The sequence below is a fragment of the Leptodactylus fuscus genome, chromosome 7 (assembly GCF_031893055.1).
Source record: "Leptodactylus fuscus isolate aLepFus1 chromosome 7, aLepFus1.hap2, whole genome shotgun sequence".
Taxonomy (NCBI): domain Eukaryota; kingdom Metazoa; phylum Chordata; class Amphibia; order Anura; family Leptodactylidae; genus Leptodactylus; species Leptodactylus fuscus.
Window position 1 is genome coordinate 50,357,380 of NC_134271.1, and position 16,898 is coordinate 50,374,277.

General features: G+C 40.3%; 1 protein-coding gene across 1 annotated transcript in view; it reads right to left on the reverse strand.

The window, feature by feature from the left end:
* Nucleotides 1-4,173: 4,173 nt before the first annotated feature.
* Nucleotides 4,174-16,898, reverse strand: part of BCO1 (beta-carotene oxygenase 1) — a 29,765-nt gene continuing 17,040 nt past the window's right edge. The window contains exons 7-11 of the mRNA XM_075281852.1: nt 15,527-15,784; nt 12,859-12,961; nt 10,662-10,756; nt 7,650-7,761; nt 4,174-5,435 (exon numbers count right to left, since the gene is read on the reverse strand). Of these exons, the coding sequence (XP_075137953.1) occupies nt 5,281-5,435; nt 7,650-7,761; nt 10,662-10,756; nt 12,859-12,961; nt 15,527-15,784 (723 nt within the window). The 3' untranslated portion in view covers nt 4,174-5,280. The remainder of the gene's footprint in view (nt 5,436-7,649; nt 7,762-10,661; nt 10,757-12,858; nt 12,962-15,526; nt 15,785-16,898) is intronic.

Sequence of the window (16,898 nt, forward strand, 5' to 3'; positions counted from 1 at the left end):
AAGCGGGCTGAGAGGATTAACAAATGAATGGTATGCCTGGAATAGCCTTTCTAAAGGCTATGCAAATATATGCTTAATTAGAAATGAGTTTTCCCAATGATAGAATCCATTTAATATGTAAATGAGCTCCTTAAAACCATAAGGGTGTTGCCGTGGTTTCAAACAGGTCAGAGGCAACACCCTCTTTGGTCCAAATAGCTTATTTGCCTATTGACAATACCAGCAATGTGTCAGCAGCAGAGGTACCGATGCTAGGTTCTGGGGACAGACTCCATTTTAGGGTATTGTTTCTGACATATGATAGAATTGTGGATGCAATAGAGGATATTGATTGCCTTGTGGCTAGCATTGGAACTATCTCTTTTGCAAACTATTCCAGGTCTCTCATATTTGAAGGGTGTCTTCTCCCAACAGGTATTTTAAGATCTCTCCACAGGTGTTCAATGGGACATATCTGGACTAATTGCTGGCCACTCCAGCGCTTTGTTTCTATATATTTATGGGTGCTTTTGGGGTTATTGTCCTGCTGTCCTGACCTAGGACACAAAATGAGCTTTCTGACACTCTGCCCCATATTAAAACCAAAAATCTTTTGGTAATCTTCAAATTTCATGATGCCTTGCATACAGTCAAAACAAGCCCAAAATATCTTTGAACCTCCACCATATTTGACTGTTGGTAACGTGTTATTTTCTTTGTAGGCCTCATTCTGTTTTCACCTAAACAGTAGAATGATGTGCTTTACCAAAAAGCTTTATCTTGGTTTCACCTGTCCACAAGACAGAAGGATTTTGGCATACTCACGTACATTCTGTCAAACTGCAGGCTAGTTTTTTTATGTCTCTGTGTCAGCAGTACGGTCCTCCTGGGTCACCTGCCATAGCGTTTATTTCATTTAAATGTTGACAGATAGTTCACTGATGCACATTGAGCCTGCAGGCCATCTTGAATTTCTTTGGAACTAGATTGGGGGTTCTTACCCACCATCTGGACTATCCTACATTGCAACCTTTCATCAATTTTTCTCTTCCGTCTATGTCTAGGGAGCTTAGGTATAGTGCCATGGGTTGATAATTTCTTGATTATGTTGCACGCCACTGATAAAGGAACAACAAGATCTCTGGAGATGGACTTGTAATCTTGAGATTGTTGTTGTTTTTCCACAGATTTGGTTCTCAAGTTCTCAGACAGTTCTCTTCTTCTTCTTCTGTTCTCCATGCTTAGTGTGGCACATACAGACACACAATGCAAATATTGACTCAAGTTCTCTCCTTTTTATTTGGTTTCGTATGTGATTTTTATATTGTCCACACCTGTTACTTGCCACATGTGAGTTTGAATGAGCATCACATTCTTGAAACAAAGTTATTTATTCACAATTTTGAAAAGGTACCAAAATTGTGCAAAATGTCCAATTTGCTATTCTTTCTCAGTATTGTTGTTCCAATACATACAAAGGAAATAAACATGTGCATAACAAGACATGTGTAAATGCAATAATTAATTTTCTGGGAGAAATACTTCTCACAAAAATAATTCTGACTGTGCTTTCAAGCAGGGATGTATCTAGAAATAATTTAGATAGCACTTCAATCTTATGCATCATATAAAAGAAGAGAATCTCTTTCATTTGACACCAAAAGCAAGTATGTTATATATAATGGAGATAAAACTGTTTGAAGTTGCCCTCCCCTACCCTCACTTCCTCTACATGTTACACAGCCTGTACTCCCATATGCAGTAGCATTCAGTAAGAGGCAGAAACAGATCTCAACATAGAAACAAGGGAAAGAGTGAAAAGATACAAAATTTCACATAAAAGATACAAAATTTCTTAAAGGGATCCTATCATTCAGATGGAATTTTTTGGGACTAACATGTAGGAATATCCTTAAGAAAGGCTATTCGTCTAGTACCTTTAGTTGTCCTCTCTGCGCCGCCATTACGCAGCACTGGGGGCGGGCCCAGCGCTTAAAGAGCACTGGAGGCGTCCCCAATGCTGCGAGAGAACTCTCCAGCCTCCATCTTCTTCAGGAACGTCCTCTTCATGTCTCTTCTTCTGGCTCAGGTGGTGAAACTTGTAGGCCTTGGGCAGAGCCTACTGCGCATGCCTGCGGCCACAAGAAAAGTGACCGCTTACACAGTAAGTAAGCGGCCATTTTCTTGAGGCCTGTGGGCATGCGCAGTTGGCTCTGCCCGAGGCCTACAAGTTTCACCGCCTGCGCCGGAAGAAGACACAGGAAGAGGAGTTCCTGAAGAAGATGGAGATGTCGCTGGAGAGTTCTCTCGCAGCATTGGGGACGTCCCCAGTGCTGTTTGAGCGCTGGTCCCCGCCCTTAGTGCTGCAAGAGAACTCATTTGCATGCCAGCAAAAACTGGGATTACTACCAAATCGCAGCGCGGAGAAGACATCTAAAAGTAGGAGACGAATAGCCTTTCTTAAGGCTATTCCGACATGTTAGTCACAAACAATTCCGTCTGAATGATAGGATCCCTTTAATAAAGAATATTACAAAAATGTATTTATGAGACAAATACTGCCAGAAAATAAAAAGTTGTTCAAATGTTTAAAGCCACTCACATGAAGTTTATTTTGATTGAATAAAAGGCCTTCTTGTTATCCAAGGAGGCTATTAGTCTTCTTCATGTGTTATTGTGTTGGATCTGGAGGTTGGCATACAACCTCCTCAGGTTAATGTGCATTTGTGCTGGGCATAAAACCCGACTGGTCTACCCCAACTATGGAGAGAATCTCTGCCCCCAGCCTAGAAACAGAATCTTGACAAGGTTAATCAATACAATTGGCCTGTATGAGGAGCACGGGCCCTGAAGTTTCTCAGGCTTGTGGATCAGAAGCATCGGATGTCTCTGCAGTATATACAGTATTTAAATACAGCATGTAGACATCTAATCTTCATACATATTTTATACCACTCAGCCAGAAGGCCATCATGACCAGGGGACTTTCACGGAGTCATTATTGCTCTCTCAAACTCTGCTTCTTCTATAGGGGAGTTTAGTTCTTGCCTGGCATATCAACTTGGTCCGTTGATGAGGCCTCAATAGTAGAAAAATCCTGAGACACTCTAATATAAGTACATTCGTCCCTCAAGTTACAGTGGCCTCAGGACACAATATTTTCAACATACAATCGTCTTTGCTGGATCATTGTAACCTGAAACCAGGTTCAACATACAATGCTTGGTTGTAGGATTTAACCAATCAGCATAGCCATTACACTGATAAATCCCCTATAATAGTGAAGTGCATGCATGAGCTGCCTCTTTGAACACTAGGTGAGAGCAGCTCCATGTTATTTTTAGGTGTTCTTTGCATACTTTTCAGAAACCTGAAAATGCTCTTTTTGCCATCATAGAAAATTATTTACAACTCCTAGTAGAGTTTTCTGGCTTTATGCATGTCTTTGGAGTCAGGAGGGCAAAGCTCCAACTTGAGCTCCATCACAAATGACTGGCACTGGGTTCAAACTAGCATCAGCCTACCCATTGTTCTGGTCCATTAAAAAAACAATATGAAAAATATGAAATAATGATGCATCTATACAACACCAATAGCTATATAAAATAATTAAAAAATAATTAATCATTTCATACTGAAGCTACAGTTGGAGTTGCTAACCTTTTCACAATTCTGACTTCCTCCATAACTGCACCCAATTCCACAACTCTGACTCCAATTCTACAGCCCTACTTTTATGTGTAATGCTTTTGCCATGTCTAAATTAGATTATGTCATGACGTTCCTTTAATCTGATTTTTTTCATAATTATTTTAACCTTTGGAACCAATTACTAGTTTTCTATAGAGTTGTGATCTTAGGGGCTTGTGATCTCACTGCACCAATTAAGGTTGTAACCTAAGGGACCACAGTGCAACAATCTTTGTAGGCCTCATACTACTATAGTTTTCATACAGATGAGTAAAAGAGTGCTGAAAGGTCTTCTGAGTGCCAGTAAGAGACTGTCATATCCAGAGTTAAATTTAGTGTTAACCCATCAAGTGTGTGCTGCAACTGCTGCAGATTGTCTCTCTTAACCCTTAAGCACTATCATGGTGTCTATCACACACCACTATCATACACATATCATTTTGATAGACACCATGATAGTACTTAAGGGTTAAAGTGACAGTAATCACCAATCATACTTCTTAAAATGACAGTAAGCATCAAGTGTACTGTACCTCTATATGGAGTAGCAGAGGCTTATTGAATCATCAAAATTTAAATTACTACTGTATATCTTATACCATTTATTTTTATGTACATTTAATAAATACAATTACTTATATGAATTTCCAATCTCTAGACTTATAGCAGATTGCCAGATGCCTTGTCTTTTGACAATCACATCACCTGACAGACAAGTCACCTATACAATATATACAACAAATCATTCCCAATTACAAAGGCACACTTGAAGGAGACTTAAAAACTCTGTAAATACTGTTTCGTTAATTTATATAAAAAATAGTTTTGTTGCTTCTAGCAAGCTGATCTGTTATTGTTTGTTGTGGGCAACGAATGTAGTTTTTCTTCTAGACAGTTTCATAAATGTGCATCATTCATTACATAACTAACACACATAGACATTGCCCTACACTTATCAGGATTCTAAGCAACAAGATAATAACCTTTGCCCTTAATTTATGACCAACAATAGAAATTATTTACTGATCAATAAGTATAGAAAAGTCACCTTGTACTAAATAGGTTGTGCCCTGCAATGTACAAGGTGTACAAGGAGAATATGGACACTTAACATATAATTTAGTTTTTACTAGGTTACATCTATATATGCATCACAATTTGGGAACAAATGTTTCTCGTCACCATTTGTAGATTGTAAGTTTGGAATGTTGTAGATTTTTTTAGCAAAGACTTTTAATTCAGAGAAGTAAGAACATGTAAACTGAATTGTTCGTCCTTTGATCTTCAATAGAGAAACATTCTTTCTGTACAATATGTGCAGCCATATCTCAGTGATGGGTACACTCAGGAATTTATCTCCAGTGCTGACTTTTTTGGAACACACCCCACAGGATTCTAGAGAAAGGCTCCCTAAAGGTATACCCAAACCGTTTACACAATCATTCTTTAGCTGTTACAGAACTACAACTCCCAGCATTCTCTAACATTGCAGTTTTGCAGCAGCTGAGAAGTCACTGTATTACACTGTCCTCTTCATCCATGGAAAGTTGTTTGTTTTTTTTTTAAAAAAAAGCAAGCTGCCAAATGTGGTCCAAACCTTGAGACCATAGCTCAGTTATTGTCTGGAATGAAGATTCCATGTAAGTCCAGATGAACATTTGCATCAACGCTAGCACGTCCCACTTCCTTGAAGGTCTTGGCATCCAAAATGAGTAAGAAAGGGGATTTCGTTGGGTCAGAACATACAATAGAGGATAATATGATTCCTGCAATTATAACACAGAGAATTTAGTACAGACTGGGGAAGATCTAAACTAATGCAAAAGAAAAAGTAGAGAAGCTGCCAATAGGTAATAAGGTTACTGCTTTCATTTTCCAATGAAATATTTGAATGGTAGTTGTAAGCGTTCCTGTTATTTTCTCATTTAAAGGGGACTTGTCACCAGGTTTTACCCTCTATGGATCCCCTATATATATATAGTGCAGCGCACCTGAGAAAATGAGATGTTATATACAACACTTAAGGGAAGAGGGAATGGTTTAGCAAGTCTTCAGCTACATGCTTAGTAGGTCTGTCTATGCCAAACACACAAGTACATTCAAATAGCATATGGCACAGGAGATTTTCTAAGATAAGCAACATTATTGAGGTCAACAGATATAAGTTTACAGAGTTTTTTTCATGTCCTACATGATGATGGAAAGGTTTATAAATGTGAAGCCTGGTGGCAGGTTCCCTTTAAATTAGAAAATGAGAAAAAAAAACCCTCCCAAAACGTAAAAACAAGACTCCAGCATTTTTTTTTCTTGACCTGTGACTGGCCGAGAGTGGAGTCATTCTGCAGCGCCAGTATTAAAGATTGGTGAGGAGAAAGTGTCGCTACTCTAATATAGAAGGGTAAGGAGGGTTGAGTGTGACTGCATTTGCTTTAAAGGGGTTGTCCAATTATTAATATTGATGATGTATTATTAGTATCGGCCATCAATGTTAGATCTGTGGGGGTCTGACATCTGGGACTCCTGCAGATCAGCTGTACCAAGATTCGGTAATTTTTACATGTACTGCGGCACTGTCTCATTGAAGTCTATGGGACAGTACTGTACTACTTACAACCGCCGCTATAGTTTATACTTTCTCAGTACAGCTATTCTGCCGGGGTCCTGGGTATCAGAGCCCCACAGATCTAATATTGATGACTTAAGGATAGGCCATCAACAGCAAAGATAAGATTATTCTAAGGATAAGCTATGAACAGCTAAAACTGGATAGCCCCAGAATTGCACTGGGTAATTTACATCTAGTATAGCTATTCTGTAGGTGTAATGCTGATATGATGATAAGTGCTGTATATGACATTATGAACACTGAATACCCCGGCGTTGTATTGCTGCATCCAGGGCTGGATTTACTTTTAGGACAGTAAAAAAGGCTGGCTACAAAATCATACATGATGTTGCCTGATGGTTAATTTTGACATTTTTCATTAGATCATGCAAATTATAACAATTGTTTACTTGGCATACTTATTATGGTGCCCCATGGTGCTCTTCTATTCTTTCTCAGAACATATACCTAATATGTTCAGACCTGGTAAGAATGAGATGCTTCTACTTTGCCAATTCCTAGTGGGTGATCTACACATTAGCAAAGAACCGAGCAACCAACTCCTGTCCACTTCCGCAGTTTTCACAGAGTGTATGACAGCACAAATTGTCAGGTCAACCGGAGTGACGATGAGCAGCAGAGATACCCAGCACCCACACAGGGTGAGAATACAGAGGAGAATGACCAGGGAATGGGAATTAAACTGCGCTTACTCCGAGGGTGTTTGGATAAAACACGCACTTTATTGGATTTTCAAAAATACACGACACCTTCACCAGCGTTTCGGGGAGATACCTGTGTATCGTTTTGTTACACTTCATAAAGGGGATCTCCCCGAAACGCTGGTGAAGGCATTGTGTATTTTTGAAAATCCAATAAAGTGCGTGTTTTATCCAAACACCCTCGGAGTAAGCGCAGTTTAATTCCCATTCCCTGGTCATTCTCCTCTACACATTAGCAAGACTCACTCCGACACCCATGTACAGAGAGCTGAGATAATAAGAATGTATGACTGGTGAACCTTGGTGGACGTTTTGCAGAGGAATCCAGAGAACTCCAGAGACACCATAAACAGTATCAATATCTAGACACAGGAACATTTTTATATTGCTATGTTTTGTTCAGTCCATAGCTCTCAGACTCCATTTTTCATAATTTAAAAGAACTAAAAGTACTAAATAATTTTTTAACTATTATGTTAGAATTAGAACATTTATACAACAATATGAAGAACCTTACTTAGAATCAGGCTTTACATAATATCCTCTATAAATTACATGTCTATGAAGCTAGCTGACTACAACTTTCATATTTTGTAGTGTTTTATGATGGATTAAGAAAGATAATAGATATAGATGAAGCCATTTAGACTTACCATCGTCCTCTTCCTTGCCGTTGGGGTCTGGCACAAACAAAGGCTCTGCAGGCCAGCACATGTCATCAGTCCAATCCAACATTGTCTTTGTTACTGTGTCAAATTTCACTATCTATGGAATAAAATGCACACAAAAATTAACATGTAGTTTTAAAGAAAATCAAAGAAAAACAGTGACACATGGGTCAGACACCAGGGCTTGAAGGGGCTCATAATGGTCTATGTAAAGATGCTCTATTCTATGAAACAGAGGTTGGTACAGGCTGTGATTTCGTCACCTACAGTGTACAGGTCCTGCCTTCAGTTAACTTTGAAGATACATTGCAGATGTCAAGACAGCACATAAACATGGATTAAAAAGGCAATGAACGAGAATCCAGACAGGGGCAAAAGATATTACAGCACCTTTCATCTGATTAGGTACTAGGGTGTAATATTTAGTAACTACAAGCTGTGTATTGGCAACTCCAACTTGGATGTCTTAACCCCTCAGATGCAGTGATCAATACCGATCATGGCATCCGGGTGGTTAGGGGGCAAGATCACCCCCACTCTTATAGCAGATTGATTCCTTGTGATGAGATTGTGGGGTCTGAGTGGTTGCCATAGCAGCCAACACCCTTATGTCTGCGTTTCCCTATTGCACATAGGGATTCTATGTGCAATGTACAGAAGAAATGTAGTACAATGCAATGCAGATCAGGACATCCCAGGGTCCAGTCCCCTTGTGGGACAGTAAAGATATATATATAAAAAAAAATGTTTAAAAAAGTGTAAAATAAAGTAAATTTATTAAAGTCATTTAAAAATAAATGAATAATAAGAAGTTTAAAAATGAAAGAATATGCATAATATAAACAAATAATGTAAAAAAAACCCAACATACTAGGTAACACCAGATGTGTACATAAGTCTGCACTATCCAAAAACAGCGTTATTTATCCTGTACAGAGAATGTCATTAAAAAAAAAATTACCGTATTTTTCGGACTATAAGACGCACCTAGGTTTTAGAGGAGGAAAATAGGGGAAAAAAATTTTGAAGCAAAAACTGGTAAAATATTTAATATATGGGAGTTGTAGTTTTGCAACAGCTGCAAGGCCACATTGACAGGTGACCCTGCATCTGTACGGGGATGCATAGAGTGTTTTTTTTTGCGGGGCCAGAAGTACTTTTTAGTTATACCATTTTGGGGAATATCTATTTCTTAGATCACCTTTTATTGAAAAAAAAACTGGTGGTTTATTATATATGATTTTCTACTTTTATATATATATTCTAGGGACAGGAGGTGATTTAGAACTTTTATTTATTTCATATTTTTATTATATATTTTTAAAGCTTTTTTTTTTTTTTTTTACTATTTTATTCCCCTCCCCGGGGCTTGAGCCTGCGGTCACTTGATTGCAAGTCCCATAGACGGCAATACAACTGTATTGCCGTCTATGGGACATTCTGTCTATTAGTATTACGGCTGGTCATAGACCCAGCCGCAATACTAATATATAGCCGTGACAGGCCTGGGAGCCTCATTAGGCTCCCGGCTGTCACCTGAACAGGTCGGCTCCTGCGATATCGTCGCGCAGGAGCCGGCCTGCAACTTTACAGGTACGGGGCCGGTGGGGACCGGCCCCGGGGGAGAAGGCCACCGATACTGACCCGGCATCCGCTGTACTAGAGAGGCGGATGCCGGGGAGGGATAGACGCCGGGGCCTGAGACATCGCTGCCCTGCCCTGCATGAAGCCAGCGGCGGGGGGACGGAGGAGCGGAATAGCAGCATCACTCCTCCTGCTGCTGGCTTCATGCAGGGCAGAGGAACGCAGCGATGTCGCAGGCCCCGGCACCTGTAATGGCGTCTATCACTTGCCGGCTTCCGCCTCTCTATTACAGCGGATGCCAGGCGCTACATTCAGACTATAAGACGCACCCTTCTTTTCCCCCCAAATTTTGGGGAAAAAAAGTGCGTCTTATAGTCCGAAAAATACGGTATACTTCAATGCGCAAATTATTGTGTTTGGGTCACCTTACCTTCCCCCAAAATATCCATAAATAAAAACTACAACTTGCCATACATACAGTGAGCCCAGGCAAATCATTTATTTTTCAAAAATCTTTGCTTTTTTTAGTAAAACATAATAACATTGAGTTCACACTAACGTTCGGGTTTCCATTCTTCGGGTAATAATGGGGGTCTGCTGAGTTTCCGCAAGGTTTCTGCCCGAAAAATGCAGAGAGAAAAGTCAAGCAGAAAGGGGAACGGGAATCCAGAATAGAGATCGGGTGCTAGTTTGAACCTAGCCTAAAACCAATATATCTATGGTAAATCTGCCATGTCTTTTTTAACGCAGAGTGAATGCCATAAAAACAAATGCCAAAAATAATATATAATGTATTAACCCAAAACATTAACAAAAGTAGATTAAAGAGGACCTTTCACCATATCTGGGCACAGGCAGTGTTATATACTGCCAGAAAGCTGACAGTGCGCTGAATTCAGCGCACTGTCGGCTTTCCCGATCTGTGCCCGGTGTAAAGCGCTATCGGTCCCGGTACCGTAGCGCTTTACAGTCAGAAGGGCGTTTCTGACCATTAGCCAGGAACGTCCTTCTGCCTCGCGGCGCCTATCGTGCTGTGCTCTAAGACTGGGGAGGAACACCCCCTCCCTCTCCTGATAATGCTCGTCTACGGACAAGCTGTGTGAGCAGAGGGAGGGGGCGTTCCTCCCGGCTCCACAGCACAGCGCGATAGGCGCCGCGAGGCAGAAGGACGTCTCTGGCTAATGGTCAGAAACGCCCTTCTGACCATAGAAGAGCTACGGTACCGGGCCGTAAGCTCTTCACACCGGGCACAGATCGGGAAAGCCGACAGTGCGCTGAATTCAGCGCACTGTCAGCTTTCCAGCAGTATATAACACTGCCTGTGCCCAGATATGGTGAAAGGTCCTCTTTAAATCATTATATGCATATCAAAATGGTGCAACTTGAAAGTACATCTCATTTGCCAACACTTACCTTGGTGGGAATTGGACGCCATTCAACATGTGAAGCGTAAACGTATCTGTGCTTCTTGCCATTGTAGTCATAGTTGATTCTTGGTAATTCAATTCCTGGGAATGTAGCAAATTTTTAATTTAGAATGAGATTGAAGAGGTTTCACCTTCTCTCCCGTCTCAGAGCCATTAGTTATCAATGACAGTGATGAGAAGCGAGTATAGCGGGCTGGGAACAGGACTGAATCAGCCGAGCCCTGCAGCTAGATGGATAGGCAGTTGTCTAATAAGTTGTAACCTGAGCAACATATTCAGTGGTATCTGACAAACAGCATAAGCCTTGGTTTACATCTGCATTGGAGTCTTTGTAGGAGACTCCACCACAGATTCAGTCTAAAATCGATGGAAAACTTTTCTCTCCACAGGTTTCAGTATAAAACCAGTGGAAAATGCTAAACACTTCTGGCTCACTATCCCATGAATGGCGCAATGCCTTTTTGAACAGTATTTTTCATTCTCAGCCCCCACATTCCTTCTCAACCTTAAACTAGCCAGCCCCAAATACACCAAATTGAAATTATTCCAATAGAGTTTGCTGGCTTCCCAGATTCATATAGCATTCAACTGGAGAAAACCTTCTCTCTAGGTGACTGACATAGTTCAACGGGTTGATACTATCATGTTGCACAAAAAATAAATAATAATAATGCCACTATCTCTGATACTCGCCCACTTTTCTATAAGGTCTGGAGCCCTGGGTCGACAAGTCTAGTATCCCAGGTCTGCCATACCGTCTTCAGCTCTGATTGCATAATTGGATTGAATATGTATCTCCCCCATTCCCCTTCAGGCGAGATCCTCTGTCTGCTCTCTCTCTATACATATGTACTTTAGTGTGTCATCCAACCCCAATCCCCCATGTCCTACTCCGAGTTGATTTTAGGTCTTTTTCTGTTTTTCAGCACGTTTCTGCAGACATTTCAATTGTGATACCATTTTTCTATTTTGTACTTACACTTTTCTACATTTTTGTACTTGTATTTTGATACCACTGTTTATTGCTCTGTGTTTTGTTCTTGCAATAATTCAGTAAATACTTTTAAAACTAAAGCCAGCGGAAACCCGGCAGACCCCATTATAGTCTATGGAGTCTACGGAGGCCTGTGGATAACTTGCTTTTTTAGCAGATGGACTTTCCATCTTTCAGGTCCCCATGCGGACCATAACGGTGTATAGATGAATGCTAGTTTGTACCTAGTGTAACATAGATAAAGCAATTTAATGCCTAAAATAATTAATTTAGCTTAAGCTACGAGTTTAGATATGATCCTGGAAATGGAGATATCCCCTTACGTGTTTATTACTGATACTGTTAAGCAGTTTATCAGTCCTGCTTTGTAATCATGTTTGTAGGCATTAGATGGCTTTCTCTTAGTGCAGCCAATTTAGCAGGACTGAGTGACAACCTTTATGTCTATTGACACATAAGACTGCCTCTGTTTCTGTTCACACAAGTATATTTTAGCTCCCTGTAGAAACCTTATATTTAGTTCTCAGTACAGGATGAAATCTTGTGCTGTGAGACCAGAAAAACTTTATCCAATGAACTTTCTATTGCCCAAAAAAGCAATAAGGATATTGAGACCTACTAGTAGACCTTCTGACACATTCATAGATAACCAATTCAACAACAAGGATGCTTCACTTCATAGTTTTGTGCTCAAAGTCTTATGTTATAATGAGAAACTGATAGGAAAATATTGCTTTGTTATTATAGAGGCTAGCCCAATAACAATAGGTGATGGGTAGGGGCCCAAACTCTGGCACCCCCACTGATCAGCATGTTATCTCGTATCCTAATAATATTAATGATAATAAAGTGCTGGTTTTACCATTAGTTTCTGAGATACTATATCAACAATAACAACCAAGATAACTGTATATCTTGTTATCACTTTTTCAGCAAAAAAGCCTCCTCAGAACAGAAAATAACATCTCTGTAAGTAAATAAACAATAATAACTACTTTACTGCAGATTTTCTCCTAGGCAATTTTACTATATTGATAGAAATCCTTTATTATTTCAGTAGATGTATATAGTTATTTCTATATACAGTTCTAGTTTACAGTTTAACATCTGCCAGGCCTAGAGGACGTGTGTTTTACAATGTAACATCAGAATGAGCCCTAATAATTGACTCTTATTCACTAGATCATACCGTCACATAAAATCTCTGGCTGGCAGCTGATCTTGCCGTCTTTGTCTTTCACTGCCGTTGCTGTTGTAGGAATTCTTATAAGGTTAGCTCCCACTTCCGCCTTCTAGGAAATGATACAAATATGCTTGGATTCATTATGGATGTATTAGATGACCTAGGTTATTATAGAAATGAACCATTTGATAGGAAACAGATTCATAGGATTGGTTTTTTACTGAGTTCTAATTTACCCATGCCAATAAATATGCCTCCTATGCAGATACCTACCTTTCCTCATGTCTCTGGGTTGTGCAGTGCAACCAAGCCATTAGGTAAAAATACATGTGATTGTACAGAGAATGGCTGTAGTTTTATGATGTGGTGTCAGGCCACTCTGCAAGTGCAGGTGAACAACATAAAACCATGTTCTTCTCCTATACTTAACAACTGAGAAAAATGCACCAAGAAACCATGATAAACAGGGACAGCGCATAAATATCATGTAGCCACATAGCAAAATGTAGTAATGCTCCCCGTAGTGTTTGTATAAAGTCAAGGGAAGGTTTAAAAAAAAATATATCACACTTCGCCTCACCCAGTTGCTTTATTAATATGATACTTATTCTGAGCAATATGGCTTTATATATGTCAGTCTCAATGAACAGCTGTGTTGGATTAAAATTGCACTAAAGTTATTAAGAGGTTTATGCCTCTTGTACCAAAAATTTAAATCTGTCTGTCATAGATTTTATCCATAAAAAGGCTGTTCAGAAACTTTATTTGTATTATTTTATAATGCTTCTGACGGGGACATAAAAATTGTACTCGCTTCTCCCCAGGACTCTGTTTCCAACAACAGCAGTAGCTTCGATCATCTGTATACAGGCCCCCGATTTAAGTCACCAGTGCCGTCTTGTTTGTGCTGGTTGGCCGTTGCAGCAATCGTTGGCCTCAGTGGTGACCTCTTCACTTATGGCACATCACAGCAGAGAATTATGACTGTTTGAAGCGTTCACCTGGCACAAACATCCAGGCGACCATAGCTGTTGCCAATGGAACGAAGGCCCGGGTAGAAGTGAGTAAACTTTTTTTTATGTTTATGGCCCCTCAGCAACACAATTAAATAATAACAAAAAAAGAGTTGGAGCATCCATTTAAGCCTTCATTTGCTCCAGTAAATTTGCTTACGTTTAAGAAAGAAAGAGTTGCAAAAGCTGTGCAACCAGAGAAAGTTGAACATGCGCCAAAAATTTCTACCCTTGACATGTTTTGAACAAATTAGCCCCCATATTTTTCAGTGTATTTAAACCTGATAACTGGTATAATACACATTGATAGATATCCTCTATTTGCTTTCTGCAGCCACCACTAGGGGATGCTCAGTGTACAGGAATTAAACTGAATGAAAGCTATAAAATCTCCTTACATTGTGCTCTTCCTAGTGGCGACTGCAGAGAAATGCAACAAATATTACTAGACACAAGAGAAGATCATCATCAGTGGGCCCTATACAAACTGTGCGCCCTGCCTATAAGATAGGTACACCACTGGTAAAGCATGGGCATTCTTTTGCCACATATTCCTGTATGAATGGGCAACCTTATGCAGGAAGAATGAAATTAAACCATAAAACTCCTAACAGACACCCAAACACCATGCCCATTGGCACTCTGGATGACTATGCAAAGCCTAGAAGCCAGGCTGAGAACTAGTTTAGCTTATGAGTTTGGCTGTAGTAAGGATGGCCAATTTCACAGTGATAGTAACTGAACATACACGTTAACTCTATGTAGCTGGATAGATAATACACCGCTGCCATAAACAATAGAACTGGACAGGTTACTAAAAACCTCTCAGTTACAAAGCTGGAATTCAGGAGCTTCTAAAAGACTGGGTTTATATTGTCCCTTTTCTTCCTAGATATTTGAAGTTTAAAAGGGCAATTTATTTCCTTCTAGTAAAAATAGGAAGTCACGTAACAAAAAGTTCTTGGCAGTAAAATCAGTCGCAATACTGTTATCATTGGATAGATATACTTCTTAGAAGGGGTTGTATGGTGTATAAATATTGGTGCTGAATAGTTAATCTTTAAAGGGAATCTGTCAGGTTAAACATAGTGCCTGATCTCAAGGCAACGTGTTATAGAGCAGAAATAGCTGAACAGATTGATATATCGTTTTGTGGGGGGAGGGAGACTCAGCCTGTATTTTACACTAGGCACTTGAGGTCTGGTGCATGCGGTGGCTGTCAGTAGGACGTGCAAGCAGGCACAGGTGAATTTACTTTTTTTTTGTTCTCTCTGCCTTGTCCTGTGACAGAGTCTCAGCATTATTACAAATAAATAAAACAACCAGCAAGCTTGAAAGAAAAATGTTGTTAGTGCCGTCCTATTCTTTCAATGTGATATTCTGTCTGGGGGGGAGTCTGGCCAGTGCCCTTGGGAAATTGCACCCACTTCTACAGAACAGAGTGCTGCCTGTTTACAGAACAAGATTACCTATCAAATCTGTTTTGGGACGGGTATGAATAATATACTAATACAGAGGAGCAACTGTTAACACTTGTAAAATACTGCAAATCTCAGCACAGGTGAACCAAGGCTTCATATTGGCAATTCCATTTAGGATCAATGAATGCAACAACTAAGTCTTGAAAAAGACACTTTCACATTCGACAGATAGAAACTGACCTTATCATACTGTAGGGGGACCACAAACCTTTTGCAGGTTGGTATTGAGGTTAATGTGCTCTCTGGATTTAAGTCCTTTCTTAAATTGGCCATGTAGAACATTTCATACAAACTATTGTCCTGGTATGCGATGATGTCAAACACTATATGGCCGTCTTCTTCATAAGCATTAATGTGATGGTAGAACACAAAAGCGTCACTGTAAAACTTCTCTGCAATAGGCTTTTTGGTCCTTTTATCAACGATATGAAACCAAGTCTAAAGAGCAAGAAATAAAATAGATACTGTATATTATTCTTAACTCACCAGCCAAATCTCAACTCTTAGAAACAAACAATTGCTGCTTACACATTTAGGATATACACTCACCGGCCACTTTATTAGGTACACCTGTCCAACTGCTCGTTAACACTTAATTTCTAATCAGCCAATCACATGGCGGCAACTCAGTGCATTTAGGCATGTAGACATGGTCAAGACAATCTCCTGCAGTTCAAACCGAGCATCAGTATGGGGAAGAAAGGTGATTTGAGTGCCTTTGAACGTGGCATGGTTGTTGGTGCCAGAAGGGCTGGTCTGAGTATTTCAGAAACTGCTGATCTACTGGGATTTTCACGCACAACCATCTCTAGGGTTTACAGAGAATGGTCCGAAAAAGAAAAAACATCCAGTGAGCGGCAGTTCTGTGGGCGGAAATGCGTTGTTGATGCCAGAGGTCAGAGGAGAATGGCCAGACTGGTTCGAGCTGATAGAAAGGCAACAGTGACTCAAATAGCCACCCGTTACAACCAAGGTAGCCAGAAGAGCATCTCTGAACGCACAGTACGTCGAACTTTGAGGCAGATGGGCTACAGCAGCAGAAGACCACACCGGGTGCCACTCCTTTCAGCTAAGAACAGGAAACTGAGGCTATAATTTGCACAAGCTCATCGAAATTGGACAATTGAAGATTGGAAAAACGTTGCCTGGTCTGATGAGTCTCGATTTCTGCTGCGACATTCGGATAGTAGGGTCAGAATTTGGCATCAACAACATGAAAGCATGGATCCATCCTGCCTTGTCTCAACGGTTCAGGCTGGTGGTGGTGGTGTCATGGTGTGGGGAATATTTTCTTGGCACTCTTTGGGCCCCTTGGTACCAATTGAGCATCGTTGCAACGCCAAAGCCTACCTGAGTATTGTTGCTGACCATGTCCATCCCTTTATGACCACAATGTACCCAACATCTGATGGCTACTTTCAGCAGGATAATGCAATGCCATGTCATAAAGCTGGAATCATCTCAGACTGGTTTCTTGAACATGACAATGAGTTCACTGTACTCCAATGGCCTCCACAGTCACCAGATCTCAATCCAATAGAGCATCTTTGGG